Consider the following 16,972-nt stretch of genomic DNA (forward strand, 5'->3'; position numbering starts at 1 on the left):
TTCATAGGCTTTGAGCGAACCAAAGGGCGCTGTTCCAATCACACCCCGCATTCCATCAGAGGGGCCTAGAACCGAGTCCTTATGAGCCTCTGACGGACGGCCCTTCCAGTTTCTGGAGCCCTCCCATCTTCCCCCCCCCTCCTCCTCCTCCTCGTCCTCGTCCTCTTCCTCCTCCTCCTCCTCCTCATCCGCCTGCTCCTCCTCCTCCTCCTGCTCTGCTGGACCTTGAGGGTCGGCTGGCATTGGCTGGGTGCGTCGAATGGCCAGGTTGTGGAGCATGCAGCAGACCACGACGATGCGCGCCACTTGCTCCGGCAAGTACTGTAGGGCACCCCCCGAATGGCCGAGACATCGGAAACGCTGCTTGAGGACACCAATTGTGTGCTCCACAATGTTCCTGGTCGCCTGATGGCTGTTGTTGTAATGCTCTTCTGCCGGGGTGCTGGGCAAACGGAGCGGGGTCATGAGCCATGGGCAGAGAGGATAGCCCTTGTCGCCAAGAAGCCAGCCTCGTGGGTGAGCCGGGGCCTCAAAAAGGTCAGCCACTGAGGTCTGCCGCAGAATGAACGCGTCGTGGCTGCTGCCAGGGAATTGTGTGTGATCATCTGCCGTTGGTCACAGACCAGCTGCACATTGAGGGAGTGGAACCCCTTGCGGTTGCGGTACTCCTCAGGATTCTGTAATGGCGCCCGCAAAACCACGTGTGTGCAATCAATGGCCCCCTGCACCATGGGGAAGTCCGCAATAGCTGCGAAGCCCTGCGCGTGCTCCCTCTGCTTCTCCAGGGCCAAAGGGAAGGTGATTAATTCCCACCTCCTTCTATAGAGGGCAGCTGTCACTTGCCGGATGCAGCAATGCACCGCAAATTGTGAAATATTTGCAATGTCCCCTGTAGCTGCCTGAAACGATCCGCTGGCGAAAAAGTTTAGGGCAACAGTGACTTTGACGGCCACCGACAGAGAGGTCCTGCACCGTAGCCGCGGCTGCAGATCTTCAGCAAGCAGGTGGCACAGCTCAGTCACAACCTCCTTACCAAATCTGAGCCTTCGCAGACACTGCTCCTCCGACATGGTAAGGTATGACACCTGCTGCCTGAAAACCCTGGCAGTGTACGGTTGGATTTGGCGACATCCATTGCCCCTCCTCCTTCTGGCCAATCCCGGCCCTCTCTCCCTCCGCCTCTGTGCCCTTGCCAGATGTTCAGCCAGGAGGACGTTCCCCTCCAAAGCAGCTCCCATTATAAAGTGAGACGAGTAAGATGCAGTAATATCTCACGATCAAAGTGTTCTGGACAGGGCTGAAGGTCCAAAGGCACCGCTGGCTCAATGAAAAGAATGCTCTCCCACTGAAGGTCAGCAACTCTCTCCAGCAACGAGTAGGATGCCCACCCCCAAATGGCTGCTGTTTTTATACTACTGCTGTCCCCTTTAAAGAGCACCCCCCGAGTCCGACAAGGACCTGGGAACGTTCCATCCAACTGTCACTATTAGCGCCAGGCGGAGTGGAGGTGGGCGCCACTGAATTTCCGGTCTGGTGCGCCAAAAAGGCGTTGCACACTGAAATGATGTCATGATCTACCTGCGCCCGCGAGCGGGTGCTAAGATTTAGTGCTGGCGCTAAAAAGCTACTCAATATGGCAGGAGGCACTGGGTTCACTGCGCCTGCCCAAAAATTGGGTAACACCCCACTTCTCGGGCTCTTTAGGCGCTAATCGCTGGCGCTAGCAACCGAATTTCTCCCCCATCGAATTTTGTGTGCAATTTTGCCGTAATAACATTAAGGGCAGGATTTTGCCAGCCCCGAGGAGGCGGGTTTGAAGGCGGGTCATGTGGGAAAGTTGCAAAAAATCGCAGCGGGCTCCAATCCTGCCTTCAACCCGGCTCTGCGCAACTTTCCCAAATGCGGGCTTGCAGACTTCCGTTCGGTCCCGATTCCAAGCGGCGGGATAGGCCCTTAAGGCACTTAACTACTACTTAAGTACCTCTATAATCCCATTTTGAGAGGCCTTTCTGAGTTTACCACATTTCCCCCGTGCCGCACGTCTCCCCTGGAACACGCCAGCTAATCCTGTCGGGTTCCCAAGTGGTTGGCTTAATAACAGCTGCAGCTCCACCATAAAAACTGAGTTTTCCACAATGATCATTTGTAGGTGGCAGAACTTTATTTTTTCAGGTCTTGGAGAACTTTTTGTCGGTCTACTGATTTTGGAAGTGTTGAAGCTGCAATCCATCTCCACTGTGACCTCCTGGGCAAACTCTCTTCCCCACCTTGACTGAGCGCTTCCTCAACTGAGGTATATACCAGCAGCATTCCCTTTCCTCCTGGACCTCAGACTCGGATGAAGACCAGCCACGGCAGCAGCAGAACCCGAAACAACAGCAGCGCCAACAGCAGCAGCAACAACAGGAGCGCCAACCTGCTGTTCACCCACCTGAAGCTGCACAGGTCAGAAGGCGCCAGCGCAGGGAAGCATGTCGTCACAGGAGAAACCCCCAAAACAGGGTTTACAGACAGCGATGACCTTCCTCAACATGAGTGAGCAGCGGTGCCAAAGGAGGCTGAGACTTTCGCGAGAGGTAGTCACTGACATCTGCAAAATGCTGCAGCAAGAGCTGGAGCCCAGAGGAGCAGGTGGACACCCCTTACCAGTGGCCGTAAAAGTCACCACCGCACTCAACTTTTTTGCTTCAGGCTCATTCCAGGGATCAACAGCAGACATCAGCAGCATCTCCCGGGCGGCCGCATACACTTACCAATCACGCAGGTTACCGATGCCCTCTTTGCAAAGGCGTACAATTACATCAACTTCTCCAAGGATCAAGCAAGTGTAACCGCGCGTGCTTTCCAAGGGTGCAGGGCGTCGTAGACTGCACACATGTGGCCCTTAAGGTACCCCATCACAATCCAGGTATTTTTGTCAACCGCAAGGGCTTCCACTCCCTCAACGTACAGCTGGTGTGTGACCACAATAAGGAAATTTTGCATGTTTGCGCCAAGTACCCTGGCAGTTGCCATGACTCCTTCATTCTGCGGCAGTCTAGTGTGCCTCCACTCTTCAGTCCGCCAAACCAACTTTGCGGATGGCTACTTGGAGACAAAGGTTTTCCCTTGAAGACATGGCTAATGACGCCGTTCAGGAGGTCATTCAACGAAGCTGAGGTGCGATACAACTCCAGCCACATTTCCACCAGATCCATTATCGAGCAAACCATCGGCTTGCTGAAGATGCGCTTCAGATGCCTTGATAGATCAGGTGGAGCCCTGCAGTACTCAGCAGCCAGGGTCTCCAGAATCATCGTGGTCTGCTGTGCACTTCACAACTTGGCACAGCATCGTGGCTCGCAGCTGCTTGAGGGACAAGTGGCTCAGCGCATAGCCTCCTCCGATGAGGAGGAGGAGGAGGAGAGGGAGAACGATGATCTTGCGGAGGCGTATTAACCAGCGGCAGCAGCACGTGAAAATATTGCTGCCCAGGATGCAAGGGATGCACTGAACTTGACCAGATTTGCTTAGGTTGCCCAATCAAACACATTTGGCTCGCACCTTCTTACCACACCATCGACAATGGACAAGAACCTGCGGCTTCCTATCACTCTGACCACCATACTGACAATTCCAAGTCACCCTGAGCCCTCAATGTGGAAGTCCCATTGAGGAAATGACACAGACCAAAAGTTCAACAGTTTGCCATCAATTCATTTTATAACATTCTGTAAAGGATGGCATTTCACAATTAAACACAACAGATCACCCAAGTGACTACCCTTGTGACTACTTGTGCTTTATCTTCCTTTTATGTGTGCTCCTACGTGATGCTTCCCCTGTGGCTTCAGCAGATGTGGAGGCTCCTTGCTCACTTTCATGCTGCTCCGGCCTCGACACCTTTGGCGGACGTCCTCTGGGGTTGCGAGCCTGTGAGGGCTCGCCAACAGTCTGCTACTCCTGCGGCTGTGCAGGGGATGAGACACCCATCTCAGCTGGCTGAGGACTGTGGTGGGGCTCTGACCGAGGGCTCCGCAGTGGCATGGGAGTGTGAGCGCTTGGAGAGGAGCTCCCACTTCCTTGTTTTCTGCCACCAACATCCCTCTCATGGGTCAGCCCCACGTCAGAGCTAGCAAGTGGCTTGACAGCACCTTGTTGCACTTCAGAGGGGCCATGCGCACCCGTTTCTGCACTGGCAGTCCTATTCCAGAGGACTTCCATGGAACTCTGGTTTCTCTGCTCAATCGCTCCTCCAGAGATGTCAGTCTATTCTGAACAATGACCATGTTTTCAAGACCCTGGCAACTAAGCCATAGCTATCCTTACCACGGAGGTTGCCATCCTTTCTGTGGTGATGCGTTCATGCGCCAATGTCTCCACAAAGGCTCTGCTCATGTTAGCGATGGAGTCCTCCATTCGCTCCACACTCGCAGTGACCCTGGAGACAAAACCTGCCAGAGACTCCTGCACCTGTTCCTGGAGTTCCATCACCGCTCTCATTCTGGATGGACCCGGAGGCACAGGGTCGACATGCAGCTGAGCCGAGCTGGGAGAGTCCTGTGCCCTCCGACGAGGACTCTCCACTGCTGCCCCTGTCTCCACCATCTGCTGATGCTCACTTGCGAGCTGTGATACACCAGGTGACAACACTACTCTATGTCCCGAAGGTCCCACCGAGGTGTGCGTCTCTGCGCTGGTGCTGGGTGCGCTTAATTCTGCTGACGCTGCGCCCTCAAAGGTTGCAGCTTCCTCTGAGGAGTCTTCTGGCTCAGGCTGTTCCTCCTGGACAGTGGGGACGGGGGCTGTTGATGGTCCTGTGGGGGAGTAAAGGAAAGTTAGACATGTGATATAAACGTTGCATGCACATTGAATTGTGCAGATGATCATAAGTCAATCTGTTAGAGCATCAGAATCAATCGATCACTCATGCAATGTAAATGAGAGATGCAAAACTATTCTGTCACCAGCTTGCTCTGATGTGTCTGTCTGTCCGTTCGCCACTTGCACATCCTCCTCGGCTCCCACGATCTCGAGGGCCGTTTCCTCAGCGCTAGTGAGCTAGGCTATTGAGGGTGGCCCTCCTTCTGTCTTCGCCCTTTCCCTCTTATTGTGGGCTCTCTTTTCCTGCAATGAGGGACACAAGTGGAGTTTGAGTGAGAATGATGGAGTGAGTGTAGAGAATCCATAGCATAGATGCTTAGAAGGACACAAAGATGGAGTGAGGTCCCAAGTCCAAGGGCCCTCCCTGTGTGTTGTAAGTTGCTGTCATAGGATAACAGTGATAGGGAGTGTGAGGGCAGCATAGTCGAATAGTTAAGTGAATGTGTACATAGAGAGAGGGAATGGTTAAGGATGCAAGGGATGCAAGGCTCAAGTGGGATGTGGAGGAGGAGGTTGACAATGCAGAGTGCTGGTGATGAGAGGCAATGGGGAGCAGATTAAGGGTCATGGTGATGTCATACTCACTTTTCCTATGCAGAGGTGGTCATTAAACCTTTTTCTGCACTGCAGCCAGGTTCTGCTGCACATTGATCTGGGGCTGACCTCGCTGTGCCACTTGCAACCACACTGCTTTGGTCTGCTGGGGAGGTTTTTTCCTCCCAGAGGAAGGAAACAACACCTCTTTCTGAGCTCTGGCTCCCTCCACCAGAGCTTGGAGGGAGTCCTCATCAAAGCGGGGTGTGGCCTTGAACCTTGAAGTTGACATCTCTGCACCACAAATCTCTTAGAAGAATCGCACATAAATGTTCTAAGGCAGAAAATGAACCAAGGTTGCTTGCAGGCCTTAAATGCAGCTGGATAAATGACATCATCAGAGGCGAGTTTCAGGACCAAAAGGCTCATTGGGCCAGGGGTTTTCAAACGCTGGGAATCAAGTGCCAAATTAGGGCAAAATCGCTAAGTTATCCCACCTGACATGGGTGGCGTGAACGGGTACCGCCGACCACCTGACCCGCCCCCAATGGCAAAATCCAGGCCTAAAGGTTTGGGGCGCTACCTTCGCTGGAGCGCTAATTTTAGCACCCTGAAAAAGTTAGCATCCCCGCAGCCGATTTTCCCAGGCAGCACCCAGAGAGGGAGAAGTGCCCTGCGTCCCTCTTGGGGCGCTGCGAGCCAATATTGTGGCACATCGCGCCGCGGTACTGCAGGCCTTCCTCCCCTTATTAAAGGGGAGGGGCCTGGCGCAGCGCGTCCCGGTGCCCAGCTGGGCCACCAGGGATCGGGAGTGCCGGCAAATGAGCCCGGCACTCAGAGTAGTGCCGGGCTCACAGAGAGCAGCCGGTACCCCGTGGAGAGGACTTCACGGGGACGGGCGACAGCAACGGCGGCAGGTGCTGACAGGTGGCCAGCAACAAAAATGGCTGCCCGCCACCTCCCCTTTAACAAGCGCCGCCCCGGCCACAGGTAGGCCCCCTCTGACCCCGGTGGACATAGCATCCGGCATTAAGTCAGGGGGCGCCACCCAATATTACAACCTGGGCGCGAGCGGGGCGCTGCGCACGGCGATGACGTCATCACCGACGGCGCAGCGCCGCGAGGCGCTAACGGCTAGTGCCACCGCTAACTTCCCGCTGAATTTCGCAGGAGGCGTTAGCGGCGGCGCACCCAGGTGCTTACGGGAGGTACAAATCAACCGAATTTAGCCCCCTTAAGGTCTCCACTCCTGTGTTAAAAAGGAAATAAAGAATAAAATGCAGTTAAGTAGCGGTTCGTGTAGATCGCCACTAAATAAGAGAGTTTGACTTCGACGAACTATTAACAAGTTGTTTATTTACAGGAACAGACTAAATACATCAGGTAAGATGGCAGGTAAGATGGCTGACTGTAGGAGCACCGTGGTATAGGTCTTGTCCCAGCGGGGACTCCACGAGGACTGAGTTCGCAGCCCTGTGGGGAGCGTGATGACGTCATCACGTTTGTGTTGTGACGTCATCATGTTGTTCGCGTTTCCCGCGCTTAGAGCGTCACGTGATGCGCGTCATTGCGTCGCTGGCCGTTGAGGCCGAGGTCGCGAGGCCGGGCTGTGCCGGTGCTTGCCGTGGGAGCAGAAGATCGCGTCACTCCCGTCGGCTGGCCGATGCAGCCGAAGACGCATGCCGGGTTGCGCCGGCGGCCGTCCTGGAAGGCTGAGTCGGGCCGGCGGCCGCCGCACGTACGTTACGTCATACGTGACGTGACGTCAGCACGTTAGGGTACATCTTAAAGGGGCAACGGCCCAACAGGTAAGTTAAAGGGGCAACGGCCCCAACAGGTAAGTTATACATATATAAGTAAGTTAAGTACATACAGTTAGGTAAGTTAAAGGGAATTATGTATATATCTATATGTAAGGGACAACCGGTGGTACCGCCACATGGGCCCCCCCAGAATTCGCTTTAACGAAAGTCCAAGGATGAGATGGTCTGACGAGGTGGTGGTCTCGGTGGTCGTGCTGTCTCGACTTTGCGAGCGAGGTCCGAAAATGCTGCTCGTGAGGGGATCCGTACGCGCGTCGTGGCGAATAAAGTGTATCCGTCAGGCGAAGGACCGTGGAGACATGCAAAACAGCAGGCCTTGTCAGAGTGACGGGCAGGTTGGGCGGACGCGGGCGATGACTCTGTTGATGTTGGAACAAGTCCTTGTTATGCCGAACTCTGCAGGAATGCCAAACGAACGTTCCAGAAGGACTTGACAGGCGAGGTCGATGAACTCGCCGACAGGTGAGCGAAACCTTCAGGAGGCTGGAACACGCGGAATGGTGCGTGCCATAGTGCTACGACGTTAACACAACAGAGGGTGAAGAGTTACTGCGTTAACCTGTGATCGGTGAGGCTAGCAACTTTCACGTGGCTGATCGCGGCCGCAGGATGCCCGTTGGACCCGTCCTCGATGTGTGCAGCTTCAGTAGACGTTTGCGTTTGTTAAAGGGAAAACTGGAGAAAGGGCGGCAACGGTCCAGGTTGTTGTTGCTTTCAGGAGGGGTTAACTCTGCCTGGAGGGCGGCAACACTTGTAACTGTTCTTGCTTTAGGAGAAAACAGCCGCGAGGGTGGCACGCTTTTTGTTCACGCCGAATCGTGTAGTAGGTAACACAACCAGCAGGCTGAAGGGCTGGTGCGTCGTCGGCGGGGAAGGAATCGTCGGTGTTCACGAGGGATGGGTTCTCGTGGTTCGCGAGGGATGGGTCCTCGTGCGCGAGGAGTGCATCCTCGGGTTTTGCGGGGGTGAGTCCTCGTGGTATCCCCGCAGGGCGCGCTCCGATCTTGTGGGCCCGAACATGCTGTACCCCGCGCTTGGAGTGATTTATACTTGTTGTTGCTTTGGACGTAGAGGCGGACGATCCGTGCGGCGGTAGAATAGTCGAATACGGGGACCGTGAGCACGTGCATGGTCTGTGCCGCATCGATGTTCTCGGCGAACGGGGCTTCTACCTTCATAAAGCACGAGGGAGACCGTGGCTCCCTGGATTGCGGTAGCGACAGCGGAACGGCTGATGCTTCCATAGCGTGCTTCGTTTGTGAAAGACGTTCACAAACCCACCAATTGTAGCACTGGTGGTCGACGGTTGCCGTTGGTCGTGCTCTACCTCTGTGAAATCATTCGTGAAAAACGGGCTCACCTCCAAGCTGCGCTTCCTTTGTGAAGATGTTCGCAAAGACGGGGTCGCTTTTGGTGGAATCGGTGTTAGGCGGTTGCTGTTCCGTGGTTGTTCGTCGGTTGTGCGGTGGTTGTCTTGTGGGAAAACGAGGGTCAGGCTGCGCGTTGCTACTGTGAAAATCGTTCACGGATACGGGTTCACCAATTGTAGCGTTGGAATTGATGAGCTCCCTGATATACCTATCAATTCAGTTCATGAAAAGCGATGAGTTAAGTTAGTAACTATAGGTTTTAATTGGCTAAATAACAGAGCCCACCCTCGTGGGTGATCGGATCCAACAAGGAGGAATACCAGCCAGTCGACCACCTTTATACCCAGGCAAGCAGGCGGAGCCATGGGCGGAGTCAGCTGTGGTCAGCCCAGGTATAAAAGCGTGGCAAGAGGTAACCTTGTGTAGTGATACAACAGTGTAAACAGTGATAACCATAGTGTAACGATATAAACAGTGATAACCATAGTGTAATGATAGTGAACGATAAAAGTGGTTTACCACACTCCCGTACTCACGTCGTTGGGTCACCAATGTAGCGTTGGTGGTCGACGGTTGCCGTTGGGCGTGCTGTACCTCTGTGAAGACGAGGATCAGGCTGCGCGTTGCTACCGTGAAAATCGTTCACGGATACGGGGGTCACCAATTGTAGTGTAGGAATTGATGAACTCCCGTACTCACGTCGTTGGGTCACCAATGTAGCGGTTTGTGTAGATCGCCACTAAATAAGAGAGTTTGACTTCGACGAACTATTAACAAGTTGTTTATTTACAGGAACAGACTAATTACATCAGGTAAGATGGCAGGTAAGATGGCTGACTGTAGGAGCACCGTGGTATAGGTCTTGTCCCAGCGGGGACTCCATGAGGACTGAGTTCGCAGTCCTGTGGGGAGCGTGATGGCGTCATCGCGTTTGTGTTGTGACATCATCACGTCGTTCGCGTTTCCCGCGCTTAGAGCGTCACGTGATGCGCGTCGTTGCATCGCTGGCCGTTGAGGCCGAGGTCGCGAGGCCGGGCTGTGCCGGTGCTTGCCGCGGGAGCAGAAGATCGCGTCACTCCCGTCGGCTGGCCGATGCGGCCGAAGACGCTATGCCGGGTTGCGCCGGCGGCCGTCCTGGAAGGCTGAGTCGGGCTGGCGGCCGCCGCACGCACGTTACGTCATACGTGACGTGACGTCAGCACGTTAGGGTACATCTTAAAGGGGCAACGGCCCAACAGGTAAGTTAAAGGGGCAACGGCCCCAACAGGTAAGCTAACATATATAAGTGAGTTAAGTACATACAGTTAGGTAAGTTAAAGGGAATTATGTATATATCTATGTGTAAGTGACAACCGGTGGTACCGACACAGTTATATATTTAAAAAATGACAGATTTAAGTCCATTCATTGCCACAAATTAATTTTATTATCCACCAGTATGTTATACCATAAATAACCATAAATTACCGCTGCCGGCATGCGTCTGAATGACGGAAAAGCCAATTCGATGCTGCTTCAGTATAAATGTTTTGAATCTGTGGTGGAAGAGCAGTATGCAATGGTAGATGTCATGGTAATGCTCAGGCCTTTGCAATGAAACCCTGTCAGCAGCTACAGGTTGTTTGTATCACTTTCAACATATCTTGAGGGGCCAGTAGAAAATACCACGGTTTACAAGCTGGTTTTCCAGCACAATTTCAGTCCCGTTAGGTTGTCCAATTGTCCCAATCAGTGCAACCCACGTAGAAAGCACATCGTTTTTTTTTTCATTCTATAGGTAGTGTTACGACTGTTGAGCATTTTTCAGCTTCGCGGTGTACGATGGCTCCAGTACATTAATCACACGGGAAATGTCATTCACAGCAGAATCCGCTTTTCTTCCTCAAACCTTTTAGCTTCTTCAGCAGATATGTCATTGCCATTCAAGCTGATTAGAAAAGAAATGAGGACAGGTTAACGCCTGTCCCAGAGATTCACAAAACTGCTAAGTACTGCAAAGCACTTCTTATTTACAAGACTCTGCGAAAGGGCAAAGCTCTACACTCATTTTACTGATAAAACATTGTTTGAATCTTCACGCTCTTGGAGTATAGTGTGAAGTAGTTGCAGGCTGATTAACTGTCTGACAGGCTGCAATGTGAACACTCCTTCTATGGCCCGAACCATCTTTATCCCAGCCAACAGAGTGGTTAGTCCTACACGGAGGGAGGGTTTTCTGGGCTCCAACAGCCCATACGATGAGGGGGAGCCTCCCACACACCCCCCCGCCAAAACCGGACGCAAGCATCCCACTGGATGTCAACCCAGATCTCAGAGCCGGAGCTCTGGTCTTCACACGCTGGGACTGTCTGGAGTGGGGCTTGAACCCTGTACCTTCTGACTCAGAGGCAGGAATGCTACCACTGTGCCAAAGGCTCAGTACATAAAAGGGATTATGACCTATTTATGCGGCCGAACCATTTCAAAGCACTTTATGATTGCCTGAGGCTATCGGAGTTGTGTAGATACCCCTTTAATGTTGTCGGGCAGACTGCTAAACACCAGCACAACAGTAAAGCAACTGTGAAAACTGGTGCTAGAAGCTAAAGCTGACTCATTCGTAACAATAGTAGTCACAGCAGCATTTACCCTAGACCTAGTCACCTGCTTCAGTTGCTGATTACGAAAAATTAATAGGATTTTATTAAAAAACACAGAGGCCCCGATATTGACACAGGGTTCTGTGAGCAGGTGGCGGGTGGGGGGGGGGGGGAGTTTTGGCTGGGAAACTCAAAGTCCGAGTTTCTTCGCATGCTCCATAACGTCCGCCTTTTTTTCCCCAATAGGTTCCCCGCCTGATTGACAGATTTGGCCCCTTTCAGGAGGGGAGCACTCCGGAGGCTGCAGGAGCAGATGTGGAACCTGCTGCTGCGTTAGTGGGAGTGTGGAGTGGTCTGGATCTTGGGAGAGTCCGATCACCGATGGTGGTTGCGGGGGGGCGGGGGGGGGGGTCAGAACTCTGATCGGGGCAGGGGTCTTTGGATGGTGGTGGGGGTCCGATGGCGGTGGGGGGTCTGATGGCAGGGAGAAAGGTAGCTTGGTGGGCCTGGGGGAAACACTCCTGCTCCTCCTAGCCCACAAGCAGTGCTGTAAAGGCACTTACCTTTTCCCCAAAGCTGCACTCACCTCCCTTGAGCTCATTATAATATTTAGATGGCCAACCAGCTTCCTGGGAGCAGGTTGGCTGCCCGTCCCCTGTCCCGCCTCCGTTAAACCCGGAAGCGGGCGGGTTGGGGTCGGGTTTGAGATTTTAAAATTTTTTACATCTCACCCGACCCCAACCCACCCGTTTTGGGGATTACCAGTACCCTCAGAGTCTCTAATGGCCAGTTGATATCGCAGGAACATTTTTTTTTTGTTGAAATGGTTTTGCCTGGGAGCAGAACCGTTTCCAATCTCTCCGATGCAGATGGGTTGGTGGCACAGAGAATCACCATGGAAACGAGAACACAATGTTACAAGTTCAAAGGGAGGACAATATGGATAATCCAGGGATTGGATGTATACTTGAAATGGAAAAATTTGCAGGGGAAATGGAAAAATTTGCAGGGCTATGGGGAAAGGGCAGGGGGTTGGGGCTAATTGGTTCGGTCTTTCAAAGAGCCGGCACAGCACGATGGGCCGAATGGCCTCCTTCTGTGCTGTAAGATTTTATGATATTCCCAGGCAATGTGATTTTTCTTACCATATCTCTTCTATTGATGCATTTTCTTTGAGTATCTCAAAGAAATGATTTGCTCCCACCGCTGTAATTTTGTTGTTTATCAGCCTGTAAAATAACATATTTAAATATTATCTCTGCATAATATTTTCATCATTAAATCAATACACTACACATTTCAATTCCATTTTGCTAAATGTGAGGGTCAGTGAAAGTAATTACATTGGCTAATGGATTGTCCTCCTATCTGTATCACAAAGACCACCTCTGGAATATCGCCCCTCTCCTCCCCTGCCTCAGCCCATCTGCTGCTGAAAACCTCATTCCTGCTTTTGTTACCTCCAGACTCGCCTATTCCAATGCTCTCCAGGCCGACCTCCCATCTTCCACTCTTCGTAAGCTTAAGCTCAACGCAAACTCTACTACCCATATCCTAACTCGCACCTAGTCCTAGTCACCCATCACTCCTGTGCTTGCTAACCTACATTGGCTCCCGGTCCAAGAATGCCTCGATTTAAAAATGTTCATCCTTGTGTTAAAATCCCTCCATGCCTCGGTCTTCCCTATCCCTGTAATCTCCTCCAGCCCCACAACCCAGAGAACTCGGTGTTCCTCCAATTCTGCCCTCTTGTGCATCCCCCACTTCCTTTGCCCACCACTGGCGGTCATGCCCTTAGTCATCCAGGCCCTGAGCTCTGATAGTCCTTGAGTCTCCAGGAATGAAAGATTCATCTCCTGGATACTGCTGTGAGAAACCTGGGAGAAAAACCATAGGGTCATTAAAAAAAAAATTGTGTTTTTTTCCCCATTTTCCTTGAACATTTTCGCTTATTGGTTCTAACAATATTGGCTGGGCGGGGTGGTCAGAAGCGGGAGGTCCTGTGATGAAACCTCTAGGAAAAGTCCAACTGGAGTTGGCAACTCTAACTTGGGTGCAAAATCCAGTCCTGGCTAACAGGGACATGGACATTGCACAGAATGCACAGCGACACTTACCATAAATGAAGCAGGCTTTTGTTTACTCTGAGTGATTCTGCAAATATTCCTGCTACTTCATCATTCAACAGATTTTCTGTCAACCTATTTTGCAAAAGAACAAGTCAAAAAGGTGAAAAAGCTTCCGAAGTTGATTGTTGTCCAAACACAGTAAACACAAGTTAGAAGCAAAATGGTTGCAATCTTTAACAAAAACAGAAAAAAGCTGGAAACACAGAGTTCGTCAATCAGAACCGGTGGAGAGAACTGTCTACGATTCGGGTGTGTAACCTTCATTAGCATGTTGCCAGTTTTCCCTTTGTATGTTACAACCATTCCATGTGTTAATCAGTCTGTGTGTGAATAACATACTAGCATTAATCCTAAATTTGCGTTTTACTACTTTCAACCATTGTCCTGCTGTCGTGGTATCAGCTGTGGCCCAGTGGTAGCATTTTCACCTTGGAGTCAGAAGGTTTTGGGTTCAAGCTCCACTCCAGAGACTTGAGCACATAGTCTAGGCTGACACATCAGTGCAGTACTGAGGGAGCGCTGCACTGTTGGAGGTACTGCCTTACAGATGAGATGTTAAACCGAGGCCCCATCTGCCCTCTCAGTTAATGGATCTCATGGCACTATTTCGAAGAAGAGCAGGGAGTTATCCCTGGTTTCCTGGCCAATATTTATCCCTCAATCAACATCACTAAAAACAGATTATCTGGTCATTAACTCATCGCTGTTTGTGGGAGCTCGCCGTGCGCAAATTGGATGCTGCGTTTCCTACATTACAACAGTGGCTACATTTCAAAAGTACTTAATTGTCTGTAAAGCATTTTGGGATATCCTGAGGTTGTGAAAGGTGCTATATAAATTATTTCTTTCTTTCGAAGAGCTAAGAGGACTAATCAGAAAGTTTGGGGATACTGCAACAAAGCTTTGACAAATGCTGCTGTTCACCAGATAAAGCCGGATTTTCTGATGCTGTACTGTTCTTACCAAAATATCTCCAGGGAACTGTTGTCTCGCAGTGCCACCGCCAAACTTTTCCCACCCTCTGTGGAAATGCCATTGGCTGCCAGGCTAGATAAAGGACACAAACGCTGTTAATTCACATTAAAGAACCATCATGACAGCTTGAATAATCTAACAGTGTAGTAAAGGAATGGTCCAATCCCCCACACCACAAATTCATTTGATGCGAGTTCCAAGCCGTGTCTTCAGCTGCCTAGGCCCTAAGCTCTGGAACTCCCTCCCGAAACCTCTCCGCCTGTCCACCTCTCTTTCCTCCTTTAAGACGCTCCTTTAAACCTACCTCTTTGACCAAGCTTTTGGTCATCTGCCCTTATTTCTTACGTGGCTCAATTTTTTGTCTTATAACACTCCCGTGAAGCGCCTTGGGACGTTTTACTGCGTTAAAGGCGCTATATAAATACAGGTTGTTGATGTTGCTCTGGAATTTCCTCCCTAAATCTGTACATCTCTCCTTCTTTACGATGTTCCTTAAAACCTATCTCTTGGAGTAAGCTTTTAGTCGCCCATCCTATTGACCTATAACCTCTGTGCTCGCTGACCTACATAAGCTCTTGGTCCCCGATAACCTCAATTCTAAAATTCACATCCTCGTGTTCAAATCGCTCCAAGTCCTCGCTCCTCCCTATCTCTGTAACCTCCTCCAGCCCTACAACTATCCAAGAACTCCGTGTTCCTCCAACTCTGGGCTCTTGTCCATCCCCACTGCCTTCACCCTTCAGGTGTTTAAGCTCTAAGCTCTGGAATTCCCTCCCTAAACCTCCCCACTTCTCTCTCCTCCTTTAAGACCCTCCTTAAAACCTGCATCGGTCACCCATCTCCTTCTTTGGCTCAGTGTCAAACTTTGTCTGATTACACTCCTATGAAGCGCCTTGGGACATCTTGCTACATTAAAGGCACCATATAAATACAAGTTGTTGTTGTTGTTATTATTCTCCGGATATCAGGCTCGCCACTAGGGGGAGACACCAAAGAGACGCAGACATTTACACCCAAAGAGGCATGGGAAATTGGATGGTGTCTCCACCTAGCCTGCTCTTTCACATATAGAGAGTTGCAATGGCGAAGGGCTAGGAATAGCTTGCTAAAGAAAGAACTTGTATTTATATAGCGCCTTTCACAACCTCAGGACGTCGCAAAGGGCTTTACAGCCAATGAAGTACTTTTGAAGGATAATGAAGGAAACGTGGCAGCCAATTTATGCACAGCAAGATCCCATAAATAGAAATGAGATCATGACCAGATAATCTGTTGTTTTGAGGTGTCAATTGAGGGAAAAATACTGGCCAGGACACCACAGAGAACTCCCCTATCCTTTGAATAGTGCTATGGGATCTTTTATGTCCACCTGAGAGGGCAGACAGGGCCTTGGATCAACAGCTCATCCAAAGGACAGCACCTTTGACAGAGCAGCACTCCCTCAGTACTGCACTGAAGTATCAGCCTAGACTATGTGCTCAAGTCTCTAGAGTGGGGCTTGAACCCACAGCCTTCTGATTCAAAGGCGAGAGCGCTACCAACGGAGCCACAGCTGACACCTCTTTTGTTGGTAAACAGTGTATGACATGAAGTGGACCTTAGTAATGGCGGGGAGACCCTTCCTCTACTGCCCCCCCCCCCCCAAAAAAAAGACACTCAAGTTTCTAGAGAAGATTACATGCAGTCTTATCCACCACAAGCCCTCCTTGAGCCAGGAAGGCAGGGTGAGGGGTCTGGGCAGCTCAGCAATGCACACTCTCAAGCCAAGAGCACTGGTTGGACTGGGCTGCTCAACAAGATTCTATCACCATTACAGCAAGGTCACAGTCCTCACAGGGTTAACTGTCCTGAGCAAGCAGGCATTTAACTGGTTTATGTCATTAAAATGCCACGAGGAATGTAACTACCTGAGCTCTTTTAAAGAAGGATGGTTTCTTAAAGCCTCAGCAAAGGCAATAGCACCTGAGTCTCCGATCTGATTCCCCCACATCCTGTAATTCAATTAAAAATTTATCAGATTGGCAAATCACTACAGATTCAAACCAAAACAATGTGCGAGAACAAAGTGCTCATTTCATCATTAATCAATCGCTACATTTAAGTAACAGAATCATTATCTTACAAACAAGTTTCAAATCCCAGGACCGAATAACATTTTCTATGACGTGTAGTTGCTGTAGAGAAATACCCCTCCACGATTAAACATCGCATAAATGAATTCAGTCACCTCTCGCTAACTGCCGGGAATCAGAATCTAAGCTGTACTTTGGAAATCGACAATTGTGAGGGTACAAGGCAAGAATGAAAAGAAAATCAATACTTCTCCCTTCCCCTCACTGCGGTCTCCTTGTGCCATGAACCGTCTCTGATTGTGTCAGCTGTGGCTCAGTGGGTAGCACTCTTGCCTCTAAGTCAGAAGATTGTGGGTTCAAAACCCACTCCAGAGACTTGAGCACAAAAATCTAGGCTGACACTCTAGAGCAGTGCTGAGGGAGTGCTGCACTGTCATAGGTGCCGTCTTTCAGATGAGACATTAAACCAAGACCACGTCTGCTCTCTCAGGTGGACATAAAAGATCCCAAGCCTTTTGAAGAAGAGCAGGGGAGTTATCCCCAGTGTGCTGGCCAATATTTATCCCTCAATCAACATCCCTAAAACAGATTATCTGGTTATTATCACATTGATGTTTGTGGGAGCTT

The 16,972-nt window shown here is 50.9% G+C and overlaps 1 protein-coding gene across 2 annotated transcripts in view; it reads right to left on the reverse strand.

Annotated features, from left to right (window-relative positions):
- Positions 1-9,993: 9,993 nt before the first annotated feature.
- LOC147117780 (nucleotide-binding oligomerization domain-containing protein 1-like) overlaps positions 9,994-16,972 on the reverse strand; it is a 92,428-nt gene continuing 85,449 nt past the window's right edge. The window contains exons 8-12 of one of the 2 annotated variants that reach the window (XM_085989044.1): positions 16,181-16,264; positions 14,262-14,345; positions 13,287-13,370; positions 12,315-12,398; positions 9,994-10,517 (exon numbers count right to left, since the gene is read on the reverse strand). In XM_085989044.1, the coding sequence (XP_085845170.1) occupies positions 10,448-10,517; positions 12,315-12,398; positions 13,287-13,370; positions 14,262-14,345; positions 16,181-16,264 (406 nt within the window). In that variant the 3' untranslated portion in view covers positions 9,994-10,447. The remainder of the gene's footprint in view (positions 10,518-12,314; positions 12,399-13,286; positions 13,371-14,261; positions 14,346-16,180; positions 16,265-16,972) is intronic. The other variant, XM_085989045.1, reaches the window with a different exon arrangement.

The sequence above is a fragment of the Somniosus microcephalus genome, chromosome 5 (assembly GCF_052327205.1).
Source record: "Somniosus microcephalus isolate GS21.2 chromosome 5, FLI_Smic_1.0, whole genome shotgun sequence".
Taxonomy (NCBI): Eukaryota; Metazoa; Chordata; class Chondrichthyes; order Squaliformes; family Somniosidae; genus Somniosus; species Somniosus microcephalus.